This window comes from Dreissena polymorpha, chromosome 1 (genome assembly GCF_020536995.1).
Source record: "Dreissena polymorpha isolate Duluth1 chromosome 1, UMN_Dpol_1.0, whole genome shotgun sequence".
Classification (NCBI taxonomy): domain Eukaryota; kingdom Metazoa; phylum Mollusca; class Bivalvia; order Myida; family Dreissenidae; genus Dreissena; species Dreissena polymorpha.
The window spans coordinates 163,403,846-163,424,555 of NC_068355.1; the positions used below are offsets into that span (position 1 = coordinate 163,403,846).

A 20,710-nucleotide genomic window follows, 5' to 3' on the forward strand; every position below is an offset into this window, starting at 1 on the left:
GAGTTTTCGATATTGATGATTTATTATCAGCGGTCTTCCAAACAACAAGTTTCATTTACGTATGCCATTGAAAATCGGGCGGCTCAATGACATCACAGATAAAAGTTAATAATATATTGAATACAGAAAAGTTAACAAGGTCAGAAAACATTAAACACACAGGCTATTACGCTATATGGTTGTTGAATGAGTTTTTGGTTTGCTGTTTTTTCTTGGTGTGATGATCCGTTTTACCCATTTATGCCAAGTGGACTCTCCCATCTTTCTCAATAGATCAATTTATTTCCAAATTAGGGATGTCTAGTATATTTATTTCTTTATTTAGAATATTTCTTACAAAATTATTTTAAGCAAACACCGTAGACCCTGATGAGACGTCGCATCATGCGGCGTCTCATCTGGGTCTACGTTGTTTGTCCAGGCTTTTTTCTAGACGCTAGGCATACATGGGTTATTTGTTTCGATGAAAAAAAAAACAAATGTTAATATCGAAATATTGAAAAAGTATTTATTAACAAATTTAAGTTTGTTTTCGGCCTAAGTATTTGAACCACTGCAGACTTGTGGTCTAGGTTTACTTGATATCGATAAATAAACAAAATATTCGTTAAACTCCATAGCGTTTTAAAAGTACTATATGTATATATGCATTAGGGAAAAGTTCATATACTTAATATTATGTTGCAAAAGCTGAAACTGGTTTACTTTCATAAATACGTTTTATTCAGTATAAATTCGCTTCATTAATTTTATTACTAAAAAATTAGATTTGTCGATGCGGTAGTGCAAGTAAAATTGTCGCTAGAGTAAATGAATATACTGAAATGGATTTCGTTTTGGACCGCAATACACGACTCCATTAGTAACTAATAACCTTCAAAACATCAACGATCTTAATTGCCTAGGCAACATGTTTAATTTATTACAGTAGTGAAATGAAGAATTTGAAGTTAAAATGGATTGAGTTTGAATTACGAGTTCATATTAACTTACTGCCTATGACGCATGATATATTTCAAGTCAATGATGAACGCATGGTTTAGGGACTGCACCCATCGAACCAATCATAGAAACACGAATAGAGATCTGTCTTCGTATTCGACACCATCATATAACATAATATAGAGATCTGGTCGTATTCATTGAACCAATCATAGAAACACTAATAGAGATCCATAGCGACTTGATTGAACCAATCATTAGAACAAGAATAGAGACCCATACCGACTTGATTGAACAAATCAAAGAACATAAATAAGGCCCATGCCGTATTGATTGAACCAATTATATAAACAAGAAATAGAGATATGGTCCGTATTCATTGAACCAATCACAGAAACAAGAATAGAGATCCATGCCGATTAACTGAACCAATCATAGAAACAAGAAAAGAGATCTGGTCCGTATTGATTAAACCAATCTTAGAAACAAAATAGAGATAATGGTCCGTATTGATTGATTCATAGAAACACGAATAGAGATCTGGTCCGTATTAATTAAACCAATCATGGAAACAAGAAAAGAGATCTGGTCCGTATTAATTGAACCAATCATAGAACAAGAAAAAGATCTGGTCCGTATTAATTGAACCAAGACACAATAATAAACATCCGGACTGTATTCACTAAACCAAGCATATACGTAAGACTACAGATCCTGATCGTATTCATTAACAAACCAAGGCATCATAATGGAGATCCGACCGTATTCATTTAACCAAACATGGGCATCATAATGAAGATCCGACCGTATTCATTTAACCAAACGTACACATAAGAATAGAGATATAGTCCGACCAATTCTTCGCAAAGCTCTATCAGAAACCTGCAGTTCACTTAATTTTTGGTATCACGATGTTAAGGTGAACTATACTGTCAACTAATTGTGGTTATCAGAATGGAAAAATTCTAACAATTGTATGAATAAGAAAGCAATTATGTTGATCTTGTATTACAACGATACATGCCTTCAAACTAAGTAAACCGCATTGCAGTTTTAAAATATGCTAAACTGAAAACTGATAAGCTGTGAATAATTGTACAAATATGCTTACAATACTTCGGTCACAACACAAAAGTTAACAAAGATGGCAGCCCCAAGGCAATTCATCTTGCGTTCACGAAACCACTTATATCGCACACTGACATGCTGGTAGGTAGGTGAGCCACACAAGTATTATATAAGCGGACATCAGAGCGTGTCGGTGGCGGATACCCGAGAGGCGGATCATCATGCCTCGCACCATTGTCATGTCATAGCGCCACGAGGCCACCGATACCCGCACACCTCACCGCAGTATCGTCGTGTCTGGCCGCATCGCCGAGTATACCAGACAATCCGACACTGCTCTCGGTATCAAATCACATGTGACGATTGAAACGAGCCTAATTCAAGGTTAATCATTTGAAAATTAATTAGTTTTTTTTCTCGAGAGTATCTGGTGAGATGACTATCAAAGGCTGCCTGTGATCTTGCGACGCCTTTATCGCACAACCATAGGCTTTGTAGAAGTAGTCTAAATTTACCCATATGTTTTTATTTTTATTTTAGGGTGTTAAATTTGATTGAATTTGATCTAGTTTTGATTTCGTAAGTTAAATTTTTTTTAATTGAATGCGATGATATGTAAATGTTGTCTTTTGGGCAATACCTTAGGACTTGTTCCTGTTGAGATTAATACTGTTGTATATGACATAATTAGTTAAACAAAACATATACAGAAAAAGAATTAAGGCACCACATGCTTATAAAAAAGTGAACAGATTCGATGATTTGTATTACTTTTTAATTATAATTTAGTATGATTGTAATTGCAAAAAAGTTGCAAAAGAAGTGAGATCATGATGGCGGATAACCAATTTATGCCTAGTGACTCTCCCATCCTGCAAAACTGGATCAATTTATTCCAAAATTAGGAATGTCATGCGGCGTCTCATCTGGGTCTACGCTGTTTGCCAATGCCTTTTTCTAGACGCTAGGCATAAAGGGGATAAAGGAAACATATATATATCTGATCAAAATTGCAGTAAAATAAAATATCCAGAATGGTCATTTTAAGATAGTATTCTTTTGTAATAAATAATCAAATAAAAAACTGCACGACAGTGGAACCAATCGAATTCCCTAACGCTATCCATATCAATATGTAAGAAAATGAAAAAGCAAGCAGTTAAAAAAATAATGTACATAATAACGCGATATCAATTTGCTAAGATATTACCCAGTGATCCCTACACGTCAAAACTTTATACATATATTTCAAAGACATGTCTGGACAGTCAAAGGGTCGCGTTCTGAGCAAAACTGAGTTTTATTCTCTGCGTAAAGTGTTGACCCAGATTAGCCTGTGCAGTCCGCACAACCTAATCAGTGACGATACTTTGCGTTTAACCGGAATTTTCTTTTAAAAGAGACTTTCTTTTAACACAAAATTCATAAAAGCGGGAAGAGTCGTTCAAGATAAGACTGTGCTGACTGCACAGGTCTATCTAGGACGGGACTATACGCACATGGATAACAAAGAAATGAAAATTAAAAACTTTAAAATGTTACAAAGTCCGGCAGAAATTCCGTTCATAGTAAATAAACTGTTAACAAACGATTGTGGTACGATTCATGTTTTGTTTCTCACTAAGGTATCATCAAAGCAAAGACGTGTTGATCATATAACCGTATTTTCAACGCTCATGGTCATAAAGTATCGAATAGATACGTGTTCAAACAAACCAACCTTTTGATGTCAACGGTAACAGAGTTTACATAAAAGGACAGGACGTGTATTCAAAAGATTGGGTATGTCATCTTTCTGTCTGTTTTGAAAAAAGTCTGATTCTAAACCAACTTTTGATGTCGTCCCAAAATTGTAACCTCTTTTATGTATCAATGTTGCAACGTTGTCAACACGCATGCTCAAGAGTTTTAATATCCTCAATAATATGACTTAACATTATTATACAGGAAATAGAAAGCATACTTCAAAAGTAAAACGACTGTCATTTTGGATTGAAATTCTTAGTTTTTCTTATTTCAAATAATTGTTGATTGAAATTGTGACAACTCAAGTATTTGTACATGAAATGCCCATATATTGATGAGCAACCTTAGTCGATTATGTACATAGATATTGGTAGTTCAAAGGCCTTGTTTAAAAACAGACAAGAACAAACTTAAACTGTTCGGATCCATATATTGAAGTATCTAACATGAGAACATGTTGTTTTCCGGAGCAATGGCCCAATGTCATGAACATTTTCCTTATCTAATTTAACTCAAAACATAGAAATATTACTCGGCTGAGGACCGAGAAAGTCGTTCAGTTCACGAAAAATCTAAAATCTCAGAAATACGAATATGAACATATTCCTCGTCAAACTTAGGGTCTAATCGGACGCAAAATTGACCATGATGGTCAAGCGAAGCAAGACAATGATAATAACCGCAAAGTTGAGTCAGAATATTGACCTATGTTCGTGATATTAGACCATCGTCTTTTCACTTGATATGAACCGATCAAAGCACATCATGACTGTGTTCACCTATGAATCAAAGTCTTACACAATTAATCCATTCAAAGTGATACTGGCAGTGACAGTTATTTACAAAAATAACCTCGTATGACACCTCAGAGCTGTTAATGTCTGACGTTTACAACCGTGTTTTGACCGTTGGTGTTACACCTGCTAACACTGTCTGAAACTGACCTCACACAAATGTCTCTGGCCATTGCTTGAGAGGACACATATGTTTAAACCCTGATACAATATCAATGTTTGCTGAGTAATGTTCCTACTTCTTTAATCAACATGCTCTTCAATGTCACTATTAATTGAGTCGTGTTCTGAGAAAACCGGGCATAATGCATGTGCGTAAAGTTTCGTCACAGATTAGCCTGTGCATTCCGCACAGGCATATCAGGGACGACACTTTACGCCTAAATTGGATTTTGCTAATAAGAGACTTCATTTAAACGAAAAAATGACATAACAGGGGAAAGTGTCGTTCCTGATAAGCCTGTGCGAACTGCACAGGCTAATCTGGGACGAAACTTTACGCACATGCATTAGCCCAGTTTTCTCAGAACACGACTCAATCTATTACGACATGGATTGCGCTCTGGGAAAACGGGGCTTAATGCGTTTGTTTTAAGTGTCGTCCAAAATAAGTCTGCGCACTCCGCACAGGATTATCAGGAACGAAACTTTGCAATTTAACAAGATTTTCGTGTCCATTCAAGCAAAAAGTGTCGTCCCTGATAAGCCTTTGCGGGCTGTACAGGCTAATATCTGATAACTTAAACTTAACGCACATGCATTACGCCCCGTTTTCTAAGAACGAGACTCAAATGTTTACTATCTGATTGATCACTATTTACTCACTTACACTGATAACAGCCTAAGACGACAATGAACTCATTACAATGTAATCAGTTTGTGTAGACAATCCTTATCTCAAGAAAACTACCATAATTTATATTCATCATTATACGATGATTATCTAAAACGAAATTCTATAATTTACATTCATTAAAGTTATTAAAAGACAATAATAATATATAGAGATGGATTTTAACAAGGCGGGGACACCTTTGAGATGATTTAAGTGAAAATGTATTTCATCTGCATTCTAAACCTATGCCATTCAAGTCTCCTTGCATCGTATGTCATCAACTTTTAACGCCTAGCGTCTAGAAAAAGGCATATGCAAACAGCGTAGACCCAGATGAGACGCCGCATGATGCGGCGTCTCATCTGGTCTGCGCTGTTTGCTGAAAGGTATTTCTGTAAGAAATATTCTAAATATAGAAATAAATATACTAGACATCCCTAATTTTAAAAATAAATTGATCCAATTTAGAAGAATGGGAGAGTCGACTAGGCATAAATGGGTTAATGGTACATTCCTGTCTCTGTTTTAAATAGGGCCTCGTTCTGGGGAAAATGGGCTTAATGCAATGGCGCAAAAAGTCGTCCAAGATTTTCTTGTGCAGTCCACACAGGCTTATCGGGGACCACACTTTCCGATTTTGTTTTGTTTAATGAAGGTCTCTTTTAAAAGAATATCCAGTGTATGAGACAAGTATTGTCCCTGATAAGCCCGTACGGACTGCACAGGCTAATCAAGGATGAAACTTTAGACACGTTTTGTCAGAACGAGGCTCAATTGGAATCGTGAGTAGTTGCCTAATATCAAAATTAATGTACAAGAAAGGCACCTTACTACATGTGTGATCTTGAGACTAGATGTGTAGGTCGGAGATACATAATTCAACATGTGCTTGGTTACAAGACAATGAAGTTTTATTCGAGCTGTTCTCTATAAAATTCTTTTTTTAATATAAAGTTTCATATTTACTGATGTGAGCCGCAAAATGCGAGAAAGGGTACTAAGCCGGCCATCGTAGCCCAAACACAACTTTGTGTGCTATTAAGTCACACTGGGTTTCATGGACAAGGTAGCTTATGTCTAGGCGGTAATTTCCGCATATCGCGGCTCATCTAAAACGGAGAGCATCTGTAATCGTCATAATTTTCTCTCTTTTTTGTTCAGCGAGTGATATTTTTGGCAGCGTATGCAGAGTAATAAACCGCGTTTATAATTGCCTTTAGTTTATTTGCGATCTTGATGAAATGAACATGATGATTTCCAATTTTCCGGTGTGTCTGTCTTAACAAAACAATAAAATCGCAATTAGAGACACCATACGTAATATGTATAACAACACAACGAACCGATTTCGACAACATTAATAAAACGTCTGCGCTCGTTAACGATCCCAAGTCTAATCCCGACTCAGACGGCCTTTGAAGTTTGTTACCAGACCGCTATGTTCCACAGATAATAAACACTCATTAAACGCACCGGAATTGCTTTAGAATTATACAAATGTAAATACATGTATAATTGATACCGCTTCACACAGCGGTGCTAATAAACGAGTGACTTTGGTATCATCTGAGCATGGGGGATGTATTTAATAGGCCAATTGAATTATTTCTAAGCGAAAATTTCAACCATTTAGACTCATGGTTTGAAACATTAAGTAAATACATTGATTTGAACCGATTTTAAAAGATTTGAATAGACCTTTATCTCGCTCTCGTATCCATCTCCTATAACTGAACGAACTGTCTACAAATGAATTCTGTTTACTCATCGTTGGTTACAATGCTTACTTCACAAGTTACTATGTAACGAACATCTACTTTTTAATCATGTGTGCGCCAAGGAGCTAATTTCTCACCGCTTCTATTTACTTTGTTCATTCAGTGCGCCTGTGATCTCTTAGCGGACCACCATGTCTGCGACTCCATGAACAAGACCTTCTTGTAACTGATGCCCTGTCTTTTGCAGAAAGGCGGGGCCCAGATTTTATCTCTGACCGTTAACTGTTTACAATCTAAGTGAATTGTGATCAAAGCTTAGCGCTGTCGTCATAACACCATAACGGCAAACGAATTCGCTCATCCATTACACCAACAATTAATTAAGCGTGTGAAACGTATAATAATAATACGTTCATATTTTTTAAGAAATCCTTTTGTAAATTTAATTGGAAGTTTCAATTTCTTTTCGACATGAAAAATAACAACATTATTAGAATGAAAGATTATAAAATGCGATAGTAATTTATTGTTTCACAGTAAACCATGTCGTCATCTAACATAGATCATTTTGAGTCGTACTGGATATGGTGTCCTCCTAAAGACAGGGATGTCAAAGGTTCGATCCCCACGGTGGGAGCTTTCTTTAAATATTCCCCATAGATACCAAGTACTTCTTTTACACAAAAAAACGGACATAGCAGCGTTTCAATAAGCATTAGGATTTAAATACAATCGAGTTTAAATAAACATGTTTAAAGTATCACTAAAAGGTAAGTTTAGATCAAGTTCACATTTTGCCCCTACCTTTCGACCCGCTTTATTGTTATGCTTGTTCATGAGCGAGCGCGCGGTCTCCTCAATCTCCCGCGCATCAAGAAACTTTCGGGCGAGCTTTAGGCCGTACCGGATGTCGGCGCTACAGCCTCCCCATTTCCAATTCTTCTGCTCCTGCTGACTTTTGTCGCAGCCGCACTCGTCAAGGCTGCCCACGCTGCATGCATGCGTGATGGCGTACGCCACACCGGAAGAGCTGATGGCTGACCAAAACGACGCCTCCTTGCTTGCTGAAAACATAAATGAATGTTTTTTAATGCTGTTGGCAGAGGTACTAAAACTACTAAAACTGAAATTGTGTTATTATTTATGAACGCGTATGCTTAATATGTTCTTTCTATCAATTAACAAAGTAAAAAAGCGACCGCGCACAATGGTGTTGAACACCGTTACTTGGATCGACACACATGTGCGGTAGTACAGACAATTTAAGAGAAAGATGATAAAAAAATCAGTAAGGTTTTAAACAGCTACATAATAAGTGGCTTTAAAAGAAGTCTCTTTGGAACGAAAATCGTTTCAAGGCGGAAAGTGTCGTCACTGAATACCTTTGCGGACTGAGCGCAACTAATTTCGTGTTTAGTAATGCTGTTAACTTTATGACCAGACATAATTTATAAACACACATGTAAAACATTTAATATGTGTAGATGAAGCATGCGACATCGTCGCCTTAAAATTCGGAATATCAGACTGTTCTAATAAATATTGATGTCGACCACATCAGGTTGCAATTCGATCATTTAGTAGGTTGTCGTGGAACAATTTCTTGCATAACCTTGACTTCATAATTAAAGAAGCAGGAGACTTGCTCCTATAATATTTAGAATGCAATGTTGGTGTCTGTGCATAGTACATGCCATAACTTTGTCGAGATATAACCTTTTCATGCTCATGCAAATTAATTTTCATCTGTCGCGCATTAAATTATGCCTTCATTTTTTGCAAGATTTATAACAAAGTGGTTGCGCTGTGCAGTAAAACGGTAATTAGACAGGACAAGAGTTGACAGTTAAACGATATATCCATTGAGTAACTTCACTATGGGATTAACGCAAATAATGCTCACGCACATTTCCGGATTGAAAATGTCAATTTTCATGTTATAAGGATCACCGATTTTTTACATAGTTCATGTATGTTAGCTCAATTGTATAAACGTTGAATGTATATTAATGTTTACATACTTTCTTTGTAAAAATTACTTTTTTAGTAGTTGCACCCAGTATTGCTTTCAACAATTTTGCGCCTGCATGCAACGTTAAGGGTGTAACAATAGAAAAAGCAGTGTACAAACCTAATATAATGAGATAACTGGCTTAATGCATTTGCGTTAAGTGTCATCCCAGATTAGCCTGTGCAGTCCGCACAGGCTTTTCAGGGACGACACTTTCCGCCTTAACTTATTGTCGGTAAGGAGGGACTTCCTTGAACAAAAATACCATAAAAAGCGGAAGGTGTCGTCCGTGATAGCACGGTTCAGACTGCTTTACGCACATCATTAGCCCAGTTTTCTCAGAACGCGACTCAATTACAATAAGCACTCGCCTGAATACAAAAGAGGGAGTATGGAAAATGTTGTCTCATAGTCACATATTACCTGGGCATTGCGTTTCGCTTAACCTGAACGTGTGCATGATTTACGTCAACCCCTCTTGTATGTCAACTGGTGGCAAAATGAACTTGACGAAAACGGTCTATATTTAATTCTCTTTGGAGATGTAATAATACTTGTTACTATAAAACATCTTTGAATATTAATAAGATGTATAGATTTCTGTATGCACTATGAATATACCGTTATTAGCAAATTTACCGGTTTAAACCCAAATGCTCGACATTGATAGTTCCCGGCAGAGACCAAAACTGTAATCGTCTAAATAGGGGTTTGTTTGACAGAGGGGGTAATCTCGTGACAAACAAGATGGCGACGTCCATAGCCGAGACGGGTAATTGTTCGCCGTTTTATATGCACATATTTACTTGTTTTGATTGTTTAAATGCCGCTCACTTTTCAGCCATATCAGCAACAAAGTGATAAACATTTATTATGTGTCGCCGGGTTGCTGATACGTGTGCAGCACGTCCAGGAAACGAACCCAGGACACCTCGCTTAAAGGCGAGTGATCTCCTGACTGAGCTAACCGGGCCGCCACACATATTTCCACCAATCCCGGTTAGTTAGGTACCGTGACATTCTCCCCTGGCAAGTTGGAATTCGTCCTCGAATTCGAGTCACGAGAACAGTGTATACCTGAACCCGACGAACACACGGACAGGTTCAATGGAGAACTGCAAGCGTAACTTGCTAGCGCCTCGGTCCCCATTGGTGGAAAACGGGACTCGACTTAACTCGCTGCGAATTTTCTCAGCGTGATCAGCTAAGAAATTTCGCAACGAGTAAAGGCCTATCACGGACCGTACTTTCCACACAGACTGGAATTTCGTTAAGACGGGACTTCGTTTACCGAAATATCCCATAACATTCCGAATTGCACAGGCTAATCTGTAACACCACTTTACAATCACGCACAATCACGCGTGTTTTTTCCCAAGAGCGTGGCTCATAATATATCAGTATTGTCCTTTCTTGAATACGCGATTAACTTGGCATACATAACTTTAATTAACATTCTTATAGCTTACGAGTGATTGAATGTAACAACATCGGTCGCATATAGCTAACGAGTGATTGAATGTAACCAACATCGGTCGCATATAGCTAACGAGTGATTGAATGTAACCAACATCGGTCGCATATAGCTAACGAGTGAGTAAATGTAACCAACATCGGTCGCATATAGCTAAAGAGTGATTAAATGTAACCAACATCGGTCGCATATAGCTAACGAGTGATTGAATGTAACCAACATCGGTCGCATATAGCTTACGAGAGATTTAATGTAACCAACATCGGTCGCATATAGCTAACGAGAGATTGAATGTTACCAGCATCGGTCGCATATAGCTAACTAGTGGCTGAATGTTACCAACATCGGTCGCATATAGCTAACGAGTGATTGAATGTAATCAACATCGGTCGCATATAGCTAACGAGAGATTGAATGTTACCATCATCGGTCGCATATCTGGTTCAGATTATGTATTGGATTTTTTTTTAATGTAAAATACAGTGTCATTCATTAATGACGCTTATGAATCAGTTCTGTTAATTCCGATATTTTACTTTCGAGCAATTCCCACGGGCAGATAATGTTTTTAATTAACATTTCTCGCATCTGCAGATCGCGCACAATCGCCTGGGCCGAACTATATCGCCTTACATCACCCGTGCAGTTTAGAATTCCCGCGCTCGATAACATGAAATACAAACCCTACCACGGCGATTCATAACATTGTTGACAACCTTTTTGTTACATTACACGAGCATTGGCACTTCTGCGTTCACAGCTTATGACACTTTCTATTAAGGTTTGAGAGATTAATGGGCATCGTCCGCCACCAAAAGAGTGCATAACTGCAGTGTATGTAATTGAATGTGACACGACCGAGCGCTAATCTATCACCGTTTAAACAGCGGATAAGCTATCAATTCGTTGTGGGTGTCGCTCTTAGGAGAAGCCCCGAGGGTTACGGGGCCACATGTTGGACCAGATGTTCTCGTTCTAAATATTTTAATGATATTACGAGTTTATCCGTCATAAGAGAAAAATATTTTGTATTGTCATCTGTGATAACTGTGTTAACTCTTTTGACATTTATTGACATAGTCGTGAGATAGTGCCTTGATAATCCACATTTACAAGAGTATGGGAATGTTTAAAAGAGGAATTGCATGCGTTGAACTACATGGATGATTTTCATCACTATAGTAACGCTTATAAAGGAAATTATCCATCTTCCGGAAAAACTGTCTTTAATGCATGGACGAAAAGTGTCGTCCCTGGATTTGCGTGTGTATTCCGTACAAGCTAATCAGGGACGGCACTTTCCAACTAAACTGGATTTTCTCGTAGATGATACTTCCTTTAAACGAGAAATGCATTAAGAGCGAAAATTGGTCGGCTGCCCGCACAGGCTTAATGTGGGAAAAAACTTTACGTACGTGCATTAAGCCCGGTTTTCGCAGAGCGAGGCTAATTTATACTATTACCCATTTATGCCTAGCGTCTAGAAAACAAGGCCTTGGCAAACAGCGTAGACCCAGATGAGACGCCGCATGATGCGGCGTCTCATCATGGTCTGCGCTGATTGCTTAAAGGAATTTCTGTAAGAAATAGTCTAAATATATAAATAAATATACTAGACATCCCTAATTTTGGAAATAAATTGATCCAATTGAGAAGGATGGGAGAGTCCACTAGGCATAAATAGGTTAATGCATACTAGGTCCTGATATGGATTAACATCATAGATGCACGCACGTGAATAAGCACGCATTGTAATGAGTGTATAGACTTTCATTGCGATATAACATTATCAAAACTGTCGAGTCGACTGTCTATTGTTGCTTTTGTCCCTTTGAGTCGTGTTCACTCTGATAGTTTATTGGGCATTTAATAAATAAGTAAGTTACATCGTATTTAATTGTCTGAACATATTTTATGCTCACAATGTGTTAATATCTGTAAAACGATTGATTGATTTACTGTATTTTCTCCGCATATTTCCTAGTATGATATTCTGCATCTAAAATCGAAGTTCAAGAAAGCATTTCCGAACTATAAAGTATTATCAGTCATTCCAAGATATATAACCCTAAATCTTTTGTTTCCCATTCTTGAACCATGCATATACACAATTTACTCTTATCACATAATATTGACAATACAAGCAACAAGTTTTGGGAATACATTTATAAATATAAACATTACATACATGTATAAGATGAAACAAGTGGAATAGTTAAAGTATAAGCACAAAATTGGTGGTCCCCTCGGAAAACTGAAAAATATTACAATCTCAAATCATAGGTCATTTTAAAAAACGTATTTTTAAGAAGAATGGAAAGACAAAACTTAAAAAAAAAAACATTTCTGTGATGTATCCTTGATTGAAAATGAAATAAATACGTGTACCACAAAATAATATTTTAAGTTCCAGTTGCACTTGAAAGAAAAGCTTGGGCCAAAATAAAAAATAGGTCCGTTTCTGCTCTCATTGGAAAAAAAAACAGGGACGTAGGTAGGGATTATTATTATTTTTGTGTTTTTTGTTTTTTGTTCGGGTTCTTAAATGGAAGGCTATTAAAGCTTATTATAAAAAAAACACATGTATATATATGCTGTGTTTGCTTGATATTACATCTTATATGAACGAAAATGAACAATTTAAAAAAACGACTTTTTTTTTGGCGACCCAAATAAAAAGTTGAGGGTCGGCGCCGATTCGGGAGACACGGTCGGGCGACCCGAAACCGACCTTTTTGTTTTGGCCTTGCCATAAATGAATATGGCGTTGATTATTTTAGATGGTGCATTAACGTTTGATATTCAGAACAACCTATTATTTGCATATATTCACTAGCTCAATTATCGTCGTTCCTCGTTTCCCCCCAACGGCCAAAGCGGACAAGGGATTGATGATGATGATGCTGTTTTAAATATGTGAACGTGATTGATAGTAAAAAAATGAAATTATAGTAGAACAATAAATATGTGTACATGGTACCTAACGATCTAAACGGAATTGAATATTTAAATACAAAATGCGTATTGTAAACGACAGGGAAAAACATGGGACATTTTTACTGGGAAATTAAATGAGTTCTTCACACGTTTCGTTTATTATTATGCAATATAAAGTTTTTCTTAACATGAGTATACTATGATTAGGAAATAATCATAATATTAAGAAAAAATTAAGAACACAAAGTATATATCGCGGGATTGTGAAGCGAACGCCTTGCCTGAACACATTGAGGCATTTGATTTGATATGTCGCGTAGATTGACTCATATCTTGTTTTGATTTCACCGACTTTTTCGTACTTTTACACAAAACGTTCGGAGTGAAGGTCATTGGCGAACTGAGTGAATGTTACACGAAGTTCATAACATTTCTTATACATAAACATAATTTAGTTTCCATTAAATGTATATACATGTATATGCCAAGTAATTACACATCACCAACCCCGTGTGTTCCTATACGATACGTATACGAACTTTTTTCTTCTTGCAATGATAAACATGTATTTCGTAAAAACCAATGTCCTGAGAAATGATATATGTATAACATAAATCCCAAAGTACATACAACGATTGTCGTAAAAACGACATTTAGTATAAATTCATTGACTGCTTGTCATCTAATGAGGAAAAATCGATGTCGAAAAGGCATTTGATCAAATGAATACTAGTATAGCTGCGACATGATTGAGTGCTTACTTAATTATCTATCCGAAGCGAATATCTTATTCAAACGCGGGCGCTGATTATTAATAGGAAATAATCTCAAACAATAGTATTTCTTACATGCGTATCACAACGGTGTGGTTTCACTTCCGGGAATTAAAAAATCGATTAAGTAAATAAATAAAAATCCGCTGCGTTATGCATAGCGCAAAGCTTTAATGATATATAAGTAAGGGAATTACATAGAACTTAACTCGGAATCAGAAATGCGTATTTGGATTATTCTGTATATCTGAAATGATTCCTTTATAAAGTACTTCCCTACAACAAACTAAAGTTAAAACGAAGGACATAAGCAGGGGGACTACTTGTGTCCTTCCTTCATGTTCAACCTTGAGGTATACACAATCTTTTTTATCTGTATTATTAACTGCAAAATCTGTAATAGTAAATGCTATATTTGAGACGTATTAATATCACGTCATTTTAACGGGCTTCAAAAGAACACAATCGAATGACTGTGCCGCACTATCCAACCCTTATCTTCGTCATCGAGGGGCTGCCCTTTATCAAATAAGGGCAATGGTTTACATCTCAGAAGTAGATCCACAGACCATATTCGGGCCCAGTATGGTTGCAATAAGACACTTGTACCGTTGAATCATGTCAATGCTTCATTTGTAAGTTCCGATAGTATTCCGGATGCATTTCATAAGGGAATTCCTGGGTTTGCTCATTATCATGTCTCATCATAATAACCAACTTGCATCTGTGTATCAGATGTAGTAATGGTAAGCAGAACCAACTGGTTCACGCGCAATACTAAATGAGAACCGTCCTTGGATAACAGGGCTTAATGCATGAGCGTAAAGTGTCGTTTCAGATTAGCCTGTGCAGTTCGCACTGGCTAATTAGTGACGACACTTTCCGCTTTTATGGAATATTTCTTTCAAAGGAAATGAATATCCAGTTTAGACGGAAAGTGTCGTCCCTGATCAGTCTTTGCGGACTGCACAGACTTATCTGGGACGACACTTTGCGCACATACATTAAGCCCATGTATCCCAGAACGAGGCTCAAATGAGTCCAGAGTGGGTACTTATGCCCGTAGGATTGTGAATCGAACGATGAACACGCTAGATCGGAAACACTGGTTTTGTTTACAATCGCCCTTCAACGTTTGTAAACATTAGCTGGCAAAATACGGAATCTGTACATTTCAGTTGCTTGTACAGCACTAAGGGTTCGAAGCTGGTGTCAATGGCTACGCCGATGAATACGTCATTGTGAAGGAGACGGCAATGAATAAGGAAAACATTGGTCGCCGCCTTTCAATGTGCGGCATTGGTTACACGCCTCGATCTAACACCAAACTGTGAATATTTACCATAGACCGTTTTCGTTACATGGCCAAACTTTTTAATACGTTCGGATTGTTGATTTTGGACCGTGTCTTTTATCAAAGAAATACATGTCTGAAGTCGATTACTTATTATTCATTTAATAGTAAATATATTATTATTTTTCACATAAATCTCACGCTGCTATGCTTCTATGAACAAATGTAGCAATTTGAAATTATCAAAACCTGTGCCACTTATTTCCTTCTACGTAAATATTATTTATATGATTACAAAACCCGTCTGTGTTAATTAGGAACACAACTTTACGATCTTAACATGACTGTTCGCACGCCTTTAATTGTCGGGAAGCCTTAACAGGTGTAAGATTGTAACATTAAACGTCGCAAATCAATTTCAATAACGAACGTGTCATCGGAATTAATATCTACATAAATCATCACACATGAATACCAAGATATCTACCTACTGCATCGGTCCAAATACCTTCATGACAGATTTGCTAGTTTTGTCTGATAACAATTACTTAGGCAGAGAAACATGGTCCGCTAAATTGAAAACAATGATTCGGACAAATTAGTTTACGATAAAGCCAGACTGAAAAAAGAACTATAAATGCACACTAGGCCACGTAATACTTTCAGCAGCTGCTATGATTAATTCCCGTTCCCGGCAGCATGTGAGTTTTGGTTGGTCGTCACTATACCGGACAGGTGGAAATGCATCCTGGTATACCCCCCCCCACCCTCCCCTCTAAACTCAAGTCCACACCAACATTGAAAATATTTCAGTAACAACCAGAATAGCTGGAAATTGCAGCTATGATTCAAAGTCGCCCTAACGTTCGCGATTTCAGTATGATAATTCGGAAGGAGTGTTGGAGCACACATCGGGTCCACACATGAATCGCGTTCTCATAAAACTGGGCATAATGCATGTGCGTAAAGTGTCGTCCCAGATTAGCCTGTGCAGTCCGCACAGGTTAATCAGGGACGACACTTTCCGCCTAAACTTGATTTTCGGTAAGGAGGGACTTCCTTGACACTAAAAATACCAAAAAAGCGGAAAGTGTCGTCCCTGATTAGCCTTTGCAGACTGCACAGGCTAATCTGGAACGACACTTAACGCACATGCATTGTGACCAGTTTTCTCAGAACAAGGCTCTTATCAACTTCGAAATACACGCAAAAAACAAATTCATTCAGTGGCATCCAAGGTAAGGCTGAGTAGATACCTTAAGTATCCTATTCCATGCATACAAATCCAACGATAGTATAGAAACTGTAATGTATACTTTAAAGTTCACATGATTTCAGTGAATCAATTTTTTTCTTTGTTATTTTTCATGAGAACTTCGTAAGCTTCGATAGACGCACGTGAATGCCATGCAAAGCCGCATATATATGTCGCCGCTAACGCGCAAGCGAACGCATAATTAAATGCTTTAATCTAATATTTGCTTTACATGCACGCTTGATAATATACAAATGTATAATCAGATGTTAAAGCTGACGGACAATCAAAAGAATAAACACAACGGCATCCTACATCATTTTACATAGCATAAGGCGAATCGCCGATATATTATAAACCAAACCAATCGTTGTTTAAATAGACAGATTTTAGGGGAAAGTGTGCCTTTTGCCGCACTAGTATGTGCGTTAATAACGATCGCATTCAACGTTTGCTCCCATGTGTTCAGCCACGGGCTTTTGTGACCTTACATAGTCATACAATTTATTAGCGGGCTTAACGAGACTCTACTGTAGTTGGGTGCTTTGCTGTTTATCTTGTATTCATTGGGTCGGGGGCAACCATCCAGAGGTCAATCTTTATATACTCGAGACGTTAAGAGTACCAGTCTAAATGTAGCCTTTAGATTGAAAATTGGTATTTATAGATACGAACATACAAATCATTAAATCATTTTAGTTAATTGAATAAATATCATTATATACGGATCAATAATCAATTAGCAGGTATTTGGTATATCTCTGTTTACAATGCTTAAGCATAATTGAAATACTTTGTCCACAATTAATGAAAAGATATTCACGTAAATCGTCACCGTTATTATAAGTGTAATGTAACCTTATAGCATTATTATGCACAGGTCAGATCGGTCGAGATACACAAACACCGAACTGTATTGAGCAGATTCGAGATTCATGTGCGAATGACTCCGCAGAAGCTTTGTCTGACTCGAGTGTTTAATTTCATTGAATACTTATATTTTTACATAGCGAAAAGTTTCTATGTAGGGGAGAAATCTGAAAGGGAAACAGACGTCACAATTTCAACTGTTAAGTTTATAAACTCTAGGTGACTACTGAAATATTATTGCAAAGAATATTATTAATGTTCCAAAAATTGACGTCATCGCGAATTGTTATAACATTTGTGGAATAGTATCTACTATTTAGAAAAGACTAGGAATGTAACCAAAACAGGCGTCATCTCACTATAAATATAAAATTAAATTAACAACCACTGGCACATAAATTATATCAACAAAACTAGTCATTTTAGGACATGAACGAAAAGAAAATAATTCTAAATGTAGTCACGCGGTCAGCCATTACTACCATCGTAAAGTATTAGCGAACGAATTCATTCACACCATATCGAATATCACACTCGTTACGCTGCGATAACACGACAGTCAATGCAAGCAAAGTGACATGTTTATGTGAAATGTTTTGACAAACTATCGCAGCGGAAAATAAACGCGATGTCTTGTCTTCCGTCTGCGATTGTATCTTATAAGTCTTGCGATGGCGAAACTAGGCTTAGTGCATGTGCGGAAACAGTCGTCGCAGATTAGCCCGTGCTAATTCGCACAGGCTAATCAGGGACGATACTTGCACTTTAATGAAAAATTCTACTCTTAACTTTAAACCAGTTAAGACAGAAAGTGTCGTCCCTGATTAGCCTGTGCGGACTGCACAGGCTTCATCTGGTACGATACTGTTTTACGCACATGCATTTAGCACTGTTTTCCCACAAAGAGGCTTTTATATAAATAATTGTCTTATTACTGTACGTACGAGTAACTGAAAGAATACAGTGAACCATCGACTATCATATAGTAGAAACAAGAGAATTAGGTTCGAATGTATCAATCAATTTTATTGTTTTTCAGACACGTATTCATATTCTGATCTAAATATTAACAATTCAAAGTTTATCAATTTTGGTTTATTTTTATGGAGTGTGGTAAGTAAGGGTCGAACACACAACGGTGTATCTGGATTAGGTTCCGCAAACACAAATCAAACGTATTGCTTTTTAACTTGAACTTGAACTTTTATATGGGACTCGCTCTGGCAAATAAGAGTTTAATGCACGTACACAAAGTTGTGCCTCATATTAACCTGTGCAATTCGATTTTATATTATTTCCGTTTTAAGATTTTTTCTTGCGAAAAAACAGTTAAGGCGGAAAGCGTCTTTCTTGAATAGCCTGAGCAAATGCTTTAAACCCCATTTTTCCAGAATGAGACTCATACCGTAAACTTGATTTGTTAATCTGAATAGAGATCTACCTATTTCAAGCTGGTATCCAAAGAGTGAGTTATCCGAGGAAGCAGAAGAGCAGTTCCAGCGCATGTCCCGGAACTGGTGTCTGCACTCCTCCAACCCGGACATGGTTCCCTCGCCGATGACGGCCATGGCAACGGGCCGCGACCGGCAGATGGCGCGCTGTCGAGGGGCCAGCCCTGGGATCTTGTTGCAGATTATGTTCGCACCCAGGGCTACCACGGACGACCGGGCTCTGAAAACACAAGAAAACACATGAGCCTCGTGCTGTGGCTTAATGCATCTCTCTGAAAACACAAGAAAACACATGAGCCTCGTGCTGTGGCTTAATGCATCTCTCTGAAAACACAAGAAAACACATGAGCCTCGTGCTGTGGCTTAATGCATCTCTCTGAAAACACAAGAAAACACATGAGCCTTGTGCTGTGGCTTAATGCATCTCTCTGAAAACACAAGAAAACACATGAGCCTCGTGCTGTGGCTTAATGCATCTTCGCGCTGTGGCTTAATGCATCTTCGTGCTGTGGCTTAATGCATCTTCGTTCTGTGGCTTAATGCATCTTCGTGTTGTGGCTTAATGCATCTTCGTGCTGTGGCTTAATGCAGCTTCGTGTTGTGGCTTAATGCATCTTCGTGCTGTGGCTTAATGCATCTTCGTGCTGTGGCTTAATACATCTTCGTGCTGTGGTTTAATGCATCTTCGTTCTGTGGCTTAATGCATCTTAGTGTTGTGGCTTAATGCATCTTCGTTCTGTTGCTTAATGCATCTTCGTGTTGTGGCTTAATGCATCTTCGTGTTGTCGTCCAACATAAGCATGTACAGTCCTAAAGTGGCTTTTCGCTAAGAAGAGAATTCCCTTAAAAAATCCATAAAAGCGGAAAATGTCGTCCCTGATTAGCCTGTGCAAACTGCAGTCTGCGGAATGGAGCTTCGCTAGCCGTCCATTCAGAAGACCGATTTTCACATAACGCCTCTCATTCAAAGGGAACAGTCAGGAAAAAAATAAGGATTAAAAAAAACATTGATCCAGAAAATAATGTATGAACTACGTTCAAACAAGCAAAATATAACTTCCGACAAAAAAATACAATTATTGGATGATGTTTGTTCATCACTCGAAATTGGTAAAATTAGATTACGCTTGTAACGCCTTTCCTCGATCATCATGAAATGAAGCGTAATGCAGAATTCGAACGATTTTATTTATTTTACGAAGCGGAGTTCTATTCCAGAGATTTGATCTGATAAATATATAATGCACAGTTCACTACGATCATTCCATATGGATTTATGTCGATTCTTTGTTTCAAAGAGTAATGTTCGAAAGATGATTATGATAAATAAACTAAAAAAACTATGATCTAAATTCCACACGTTTTATTTTTGTTTCAAACTAGACAACAAACTGCCACCATCTATCATCTAAGGACAAAATGTACAAAAGCTCGATCCCTATTCAGATCCTTTTAATATTTTAATTTTGCCGTTAATGAGATATGGCACACTTAATATTGCCGTTAATGAGCTATGGCACACTTAATATTTGAGTTTACGCT

General features: G+C 37.5%; 1 protein-coding gene across 4 annotated transcripts in view; it reads right to left on the reverse strand.

The window, feature by feature from the left end:
* Window positions 1-7,907: 7,907 nt before the first annotated feature.
* LOC127858808 (protein Wnt-7b-like) overlaps window positions 7,908-20,710 on the reverse strand; it is a gene marked incomplete at its 3' end in the record, with an annotated part of 73,325 nt that continues 60,522 nt past the window's right edge. For all 4 annotated transcript variants that reach the window (XM_052396119.1, XM_052396098.1, XM_052396107.1 and 1 more), the window contains 2 exon segments: window positions 7,908-8,167; window positions 19,159-19,388. In XM_052396119.1, coding sequence (XP_052252079.1) covers window positions 7,908-8,167; window positions 19,159-19,388 — 490 coding nt within the window.